The sequence below is a fragment of the Pseudomyrmex gracilis genome, unplaced genomic scaffold (genome assembly GCF_002006095.1).
Source record: "Pseudomyrmex gracilis isolate BER0280 unplaced genomic scaffold, ASM200609v1 scaffold_62, whole genome shotgun sequence".
Taxonomy (NCBI): domain Eukaryota; kingdom Metazoa; phylum Arthropoda; class Insecta; order Hymenoptera; family Formicidae; genus Pseudomyrmex; species Pseudomyrmex gracilis.
Genome location: NW_018020646.1, coordinates 770,122 through 776,312, shown reverse-complemented (window position 1 = coordinate 776,312; position 6,191 = coordinate 770,122). Strand labels below are relative to the sequence as shown.

The 6,191-nt window shown below is 31.4% G+C and overlaps 3 protein-coding genes across 7 annotated transcripts; 1 reads left to right on the top strand and 2 right to left on the bottom strand.

Moving 5' to 3' along the window:
- Positions 1-516: 516 nt before the first annotated feature.
- On the bottom strand, positions 517-2,538 carry LOC109854280 (very-long-chain (3R)-3-hydroxyacyl-CoA dehydratase-like). 2 transcript variants are annotated; one of them, XM_020427190.1, is made up of 4 exons: positions 1,894-2,538; positions 1,665-1,789; positions 1,473-1,588; positions 517-1,378 (listed from the first exon to the last, which is right to left on the bottom strand). In XM_020427190.1, the coding sequence occupies exons 1-4, from the start codon at positions 2,037-2,039 to the stop codon at positions 1,265-1,267; spliced, it is 501 nt and encodes a 166-aa protein (XP_020282779.1). In that variant the 5' UTR covers positions 2,040-2,538; the 3' UTR covers positions 517-1,264. The 2 variants fall into 2 exon arrangements, with proteins under 2 accessions (XP_020282779.1, XP_020282778.1); XM_020427189.1 differs by having other exon boundaries at positions 703-1,378; positions 1,454-1,588; positions 1,894-2,508.
- Positions 2,539-2,813: 275 nt separating this feature from the next.
- Positions 2,814-4,103, top strand: LOC109854291 (mitochondrial thiamine pyrophosphate carrier-like). The gene is made up of 4 exons (XM_020427208.1): positions 2,814-2,985; positions 3,096-3,248; positions 3,357-3,559; positions 3,631-4,103. The coding sequence occupies exons 1-4, from the start codon at positions 2,866-2,868 to the stop codon at positions 4,079-4,081; spliced, it is 927 nt and encodes a 308-aa protein (XP_020282797.1). The 5' UTR covers positions 2,814-2,865; the 3' UTR covers positions 4,082-4,103.
- Positions 4,104-4,341: 238 nt separating this feature from the next.
- Positions 4,342-6,150, bottom strand: LOC109854288 (glyoxylate reductase/hydroxypyruvate reductase-like). 4 transcript variants are annotated; one of them, XM_020427205.1, is made up of 5 exons: positions 5,743-6,150; positions 5,496-5,646; positions 5,095-5,415; positions 4,554-5,011; positions 4,342-4,491 (listed from the first exon to the last, which is right to left on the bottom strand). In XM_020427205.1, the coding sequence occupies exons 2-5, from the start codon at positions 5,582-5,584 to the stop codon at positions 4,364-4,366; spliced, it is 996 nt and encodes a 331-aa protein (XP_020282794.1). In that variant the 5' UTR covers positions 5,585-5,646; positions 5,743-6,150; the 3' UTR covers positions 4,342-4,363. The 4 variants fall into 4 exon arrangements, with proteins under 4 accessions (XP_020282794.1, XP_020282795.1, XP_020282792.1 ...); XM_020427206.1 differs by having other exon boundaries at positions 5,496-5,621; XM_020427203.1 differs by having other exon boundaries at positions 5,496-5,903; positions 5,989-6,150.
- Between the last annotated feature and the right edge of the window lie 41 nt (positions 6,151-6,191).

The following is a 6,191-nucleotide window of genomic DNA, read 5'->3' as shown; positions in this document are numbered from 1 at the left end:
TCCTGTCGTCAATCAAAAACCGTTTAAGAATTAATTTTTCAGTGTTTGTGATTAATTTTTTTGCATTCTACAAAAATCAATTATATTTTCGATGCGTATTGTTTCCAATAATAAAGTTGCCATATTGTTAGTTTTAATTGTTATACAACGGTAGATTCAGTAAAAATTATATTCGTAATTTTATAAAAGTTGAAAATCAAGCTAAATGCATTGCCAAAGACATGTTTGCGTATTTGCATGACATAATTATATAATTACTGATTGTGGATTTCTCCAAGTCTCATCGACTCTCCTCTGAGTGACACATTCCTTAGTAATTAACTATTGAATTTTGTTATAAATATATATGTATAGTTTTTATAAGAATATATATTATAAGCATTTATAACATTTTATATTTCCTCACACAAAAGTGTGTTTTAAATTATTATAGAAAAAATTGTATAATTTTTTGGAAATGACTGTATAAATGTTTATAATATAAAGACTTATTTAATGTATTTAATTATATGTGAATGATTTTATATTTGGTTTTACACAAGAAAGAATTGTTATTTCTTGTGACACAGAATGTATCAGAATTGTATTTGTTTTCACTAAATATCAAGAATTGCATTCAGTGTAACGAACTTGATCCAACAACCGATGTTTTTTTACATAAATAGTGATATAAACTGTCAGATTTAAAAAATCTTAAAAATAATTATTTATTATATTTCTGAAAACTTTTACTTTATTTTTTTGGAAGACTTGATTAAGAACACGTCTAAATATTGTTAAGTTGTCAATTTGATAATATACAACGGAGGAAATATAATGTATCCGTAAAAGATAAAATATCCGTGTCACAATTCGCACCGGGAATCATATAAATCTCATTGTTTTTTATTAATCCTTGGAAAGCGAACAGTGTGACAGTGTGCACAGCGAACGTCGAGTGGGATTTTGACCCATAACAAACTTCCTCAAAATTGTAACATGAGCCCTAAAAGACTCAACATCTGCTGGCAGAAAGGTAAAAAATAAAATTTACCACAAAAATTTATTTATGGCATTATATAAATAATTATCTATTTTTGCAGAATTTATTTGAGTTGTAAAGACTTCAAAAAGTGTTTTGATGACTATTTCTGAAACACTGTGCAAATAATTTATTAATTGTAAACAATGTTTATAAAATAATGACCAATCATTTCTTTAGTTATAAAAATATGGATAGTAATTATACTCCAGTGAGAGAAGCTGAATAATATGTATTAATATATCAATTCAGAAAAATATGTTTCATCTTCATCAGAATCATCTTCATCACTGCACTGCTCAAAAGGTAATATATATCCTTTTTGACTGCTTTTTGACTTCTTCTGCAATGCTTTCCCTAAAAAAAGAAAAAAAAACATTTACATATATCATAATTAAATGTTTTACAAATATTAATCTAGGATATAAATACTTTGAAACTTCAGTCTTTCCTTTTCATTTATTTGGACTTCACCACTCAGCTCATCTATTTCATATAGCTCACTCAAGTCACGTGATATAAAAAAATTTTTTTCCTTAGAACTGATCAGTCTTAACCATGGAAAAGCTATTAATTATTAAAAAATTTGATTCAATATCTTTGTCTCACTGAAATCATTTACAAAAATTAATGCTTAACATACTTTTAAGCGCTTTTATAAGACGAACTGTAATTTCCCTTCCTACATTCTTGTTTCTTGTCTTCTCTGCTATCACTGGTCCAAACAAGTGCAGGACGAGATAATATCTTTTATCATCTTTTATTGCACTACAATAATATAATTACTATAGCTACATGTATTATATATTTAGTTTTGTTATATGTATAAATGCTTGTGCACAAACATACATAAAATATAATATATTAAATACCTAAAAATCAAATACTCGTTGTCAACTCGCAAATAATAATCAGATATATCGCTTAATTGAATGCGAATAACAACTATATAATCTTTATCATACCACACAACGTGTGGAGTAAAGTAATCAGAAACAAGACGTGGACAATTTGCCATGGCACTTTAGACAACAATGGGCACAACGCAACAAAACACTTTAATAGACAGTCATTATCTTAAATCTCAACGAAATAAAGTTTATTTATTATTATCACATGTCTATAAAAAAGATTTGAGAAGTCAAACGGGTAATATAGCTTTCAATATAGCTTTCTCGATGAAAATAATGAATTGTTATGCATCTGATACGTTTTTTGCATAAAATGAAAGAACGCAATAAAAAAGACTCCGCTTTCGTCAAATAAGTTCTGTTACCTTTCTCACATGTATGAAACAATATTTGGTTAAGTACGCATATTGCTCAAGGCCTATGGACGCTCGTAGACAAGACACGGCAACGCGGTAGCCAATCAGCAAATTTGCTATTAACTATGTTGTTTTCCTGTAAAACTAATATATTGATTGGCTGACGCGATGTACATAACGAATTGTGTACATCTAGAAACACGACCGCTCAATGAGCGGCCAAGTAGCAATCGACTGTGATTGGCTCTTATTTTAATCTAAACCGACTAGCCGAGCTTAAATGTCGGATTATGACTGACGTTAGATATTTAGTAAATGGCCAATAGGCTTACGTTTTGAGAAGAAAATTGAAAAGTAGAGTAGTTACATTATCGACACGACGTAGTTGCGGATAACCGATTGCTACTATTTATTTAGTTCGTACGGCGCTCGCTGGCGAGCAAACGCTCTGCTTGTCCTCCGATCTCCGCGCCAGCTCCACGAATTTTTGACGCCGTCTTTTTTGACGTTTGTACCATGCGAGCAGCCGGTCAGCTCCGACATATTTGTGTATTTGTGTAAAGTAGTTTAGTTAACTATGGGGTTTTCGCAAGAATCTTCTGAATCAAACTCGAATCATGCGATTGCAGGAGCTGTCAGCGGATTTGTAACGCGATTTTTATGTCAGCCTTTAGACGTTATTAAAATTAGATTTCAGGTGAATTTTATCGTGTATAGTATAGACACACAGGAAAAATCAGTTTAGTATATTTGTTATTACTCTTTTAATAGATTAAAATTAACATTACTTGTACACTCTCTCTGCAGTTGCAAGTTGAACCAATTTCGAGACATCATGTTAGCAAATATAGATCTGTGCCACAAGCATTTTTTCTAATTTATAAAGAAGAAGGAATTTCTGCTCTGTGGAAAGGTCATGTACCTGCGCAATTTCTTTCAATTGTTTATGGAATGGCTCAGGTGCAAAGTAAAACTAGAATGTAGTTAATTATTATTCATAAATCAATTGACACAAAAGTATTTATTCTAATATTTTTTAATATATATTACTTTTTTGTCTCTCTGCAGTTTTATTCATATAAAGTGTTTATGAAACTATTACAAGAAATACCAAAGATTGAGAAATGGAATCACTCAATGCATTTTATTGCTGGTGCTAGTGCTGGAAGTGTAGCAACAATTGTTTCATTTCCTTTTGACACTATTAGAACTAGATTAGTAGCTCAATCAAATAATTGTCTAGTATATACTGGAATGTTACATTCCTGTAGGTAAGATGTGCACAACATTTAATATATATCACATATCATTATACTAAGAATTATAACAAAATATTTTTTAGTTTAATTCTTCGGAATGAATCTCCAAAAGTCTTCTTTTCGGGACTATTACCAACTCTATTACAAATTGCTCCACACAGTGGTTTACAATTTGCTTTCTATGAATTTTTTAAAGATGTTTATAAAAGATACACTTCTGATGCTGATACTACTTTCTCTAATTCTATGCTGTCTGGAAGTAGTGCTGGTCTATTAGCAAAAACAATTGTATATCCATTTGATCTTGTTAGAAAGAGATTACAGATACAAGGTTTTGAACACGGTCGTGAAGGATTTGGTAAGTTTTTCCAATGCAATGGGCTACTAGATTGCGTGAAAGTAACTGTTAAAGAGGAGGGAGTACAAGGTTTGTTTAAGGGCTTAGTGCCGAGTCAAATAAAAGCTGCTGCTACTTCAGCTTTACATTTTACTGTGTACGAACAAGTTTTATTATTATTAAAACTACTGAGATAAGAACAGACAATTTAATATAAGAACTGTTGAGATCAGATTTGAATAGTAAGTACAAAAAAAATCTCATTTTATTGTTACTATTAATTTATTCTGTATTACTTTGTATTTTTATGTGAAAAACTGACTTCTAATAGTTAATACTCGCAAAAAATGGAATAAGTTATAAAAATTATTTAAACTAAATAAATACACATTTATCACTGACAAATTAGATATATCATATACAGTATCAAGAATCCTTCATAACAATATAGTTTGTATTCAAGTTCCAATTGTACGTGACTATGATTTAATTTGTGCAGGCATATTTTCAGGTGTTCCTTCAAGAACTGCTATAATATTTTCTGCTGTGATTTTGGCCATTTGCTCTCTAGTTTCTTTGGTGGCACTTCCTATATGAGGTAGAATAACTGAAAAGAGACAAATATAGATTAATATTAGTTAATTTAATGAAATCAGTAAAGATACTCACCACAATTATCTAATCTTAAAAGTTCACTATCTAGTGGAATTGGTTCTGGTGTCATAACATCCAGACCAGCTGCTGCAATAGAGCTGGTTTTTAAAGCAGTTATCAATGCTTCTTGATCTACCACATCTCCTCGACTACCATTCACAAATATAGCAGTCTGTTTCATTCGTTTGAAGGCCTCAGTATTAAACATATATTTTGTTTCTGATGTCAGTGCCACAGTAACTAAAACAAAATCGCTATCTTCCAATAATTTATTAAATTCAACTTTTTCACCATTAAATTTAGATGCTTCTGGTTTCACTCTTCTACTGGTATATAATATCTTAGCAACATTGAAGCTTTTGAGTATCTCTGCCACTCTAAAGCCAATTCTTCCTAAGCCAACAATTCCCACAGTCTTTCCCACTAAACCTGTGCCACACATCCATCCAGGCGACCAGGCTTTCCATTCTCCTCTACAGAAAGCAAAATCATAATGCACTCAGTTCATGGTGCAAGCATTATATATTTCTTTCTTGTGATATAATTTTTTTCTTACTTGTCAATCGCTTTATTTGCTTGCAATAAATTCCTTGATGTAGTTAACAAAAGACCTACTAATAGTTCTGCAGTAGCCTCAGTCAGAACATCTGGTGTGTAACCAATTCTAATACCTCTCTTCTTAAGAGCATTTAAATCTAAGTGATCCACACCTACTGACATAGATGCTACAACTTTTAATTGTGGGCCTGCAGCTTCTAGAACTTCATTGTCTATTCTATCTGTTAACATACAATAGAGAGCATCTGCTCCACAGATTCTGGATAACAATTCTGACCGCGGTATTGGTTCTTGTTTTTCCCATAATATGATGTCGTATCTATAGAAAGTAACAAAAAATAATTCTGTCAGATTGTTTTTGTTTTTAAATAATAGCTTTATATTTTATTTGTCTCTTACCGTTCACGTAACAGCTGTAAAGGCGCAACAGGTATATCAGGCCGTGTAATCAAGACTTTTGGTTTATTTGTTTTGGCGGAATTCGACATCGGAACTTTTGAGTAGATGCAACTTGTGATGCTGATTCTGTTCGAAAAAATAAATTTCTCGCCTTGTTTAAAGAAACGAACAACATTCATGAATAGCATTATTTATAAGAATTGATTCTCGCAGAGAGATATGTCGCACACCGCGTTATTAAACTAACCTCTCTTGAAAATGTCAAGATGTGCCAAAAAGACCAAAATAGCTCTGAAATGCACAAAAATCTCTATAAATCTTCCTTACAATTTAATTCCGCCAGATGATCCCAAGCTTGTTTGAGAAAAGATGAGGGTTGGTAGAGTAAAGTAGCATTAGTAGCAATTCCTATTGTAAAACGCAAGTGTTGTGTGCGAAACACGTGAATATCACTGTTACGAAATAGAACACGAAGCTTTTCACAAAAACTCACTTTGTGTTCTTCACCGTTTAACTGATACACAGTTTACAAGAGCTTTCTTGTAATTATATCCGCGATTTAAATGCAAAAATAGCAATAGATATGTTTCTGATTCTTTTTAAATTATATCAAATCCATACGAAGGTTGCCATCTTGATTAAACGTGTCAACCAAGATCAGAACCCTAGAGAGGCAAAAAATATTAAATTTTAAAA

Bases quoted from the DNA above. Each gene is read 5' to 3' on its own strand.
- LOC109854280 (XM_020427189.1), bottom strand. From the start codon at position 2,039: ATGGCAAATTGTCCACGTCTTGTTTCTGATTACTTTACTCCACACGTT. The intron at 1,589-1,664 runs GTATGTTAAGCA...AATAATTAATAG, and splicing joins TCTTATAAAAGCGCTTAAAA to CTTTTCCATGGTTAAGACTG. The intron at 1,379-1,453 runs GTATTTATATCC...TTCTTTTTTTAG, and splicing joins GGAAAGACTGAAGTTTCAAA to GGAAAGCATTGCAGAAGAAG.
- LOC109854291 (XM_020427208.1), top strand. From the start codon at position 2,866: ATGGGGTTTTCGCAAGAATCTTCTGAATCAAACTCGAATCATGCGATT. The intron at 2,986-3,095 runs GTGAATTTTATC...CTCTCTCTGCAG, and splicing joins TTATTAAAATTAGATTTCAG to TTGCAAGTTGAACCAATTTC. The intron at 3,249-3,356 runs GTGCAAAGTAAA...GTCTCTCTGCAG, and splicing joins TTGTTTATGGAATGGCTCAG to TTTTATTCATATAAAGTGTT.
- LOC109854288 (XM_020427203.1), bottom strand. From the start codon at position 5,683: ATGCTATTCATGAATGTTGTTCGTTTCTTTAAACAAGGCGAGAAATTT. The intron at 5,416-5,495 runs GTAAGAGACAAA...TACTTTCTATAG, and splicing joins TTACAGCTGTTACGTGAACG to ATACGACATCATATTATGGG. The intron at 4,492-4,553 runs GTGAGTATCTTT...GTCTCTTTTCAG, and splicing joins TTTAAGATTAGATAATTGTG to TTATTCTACCTCATATAGGA.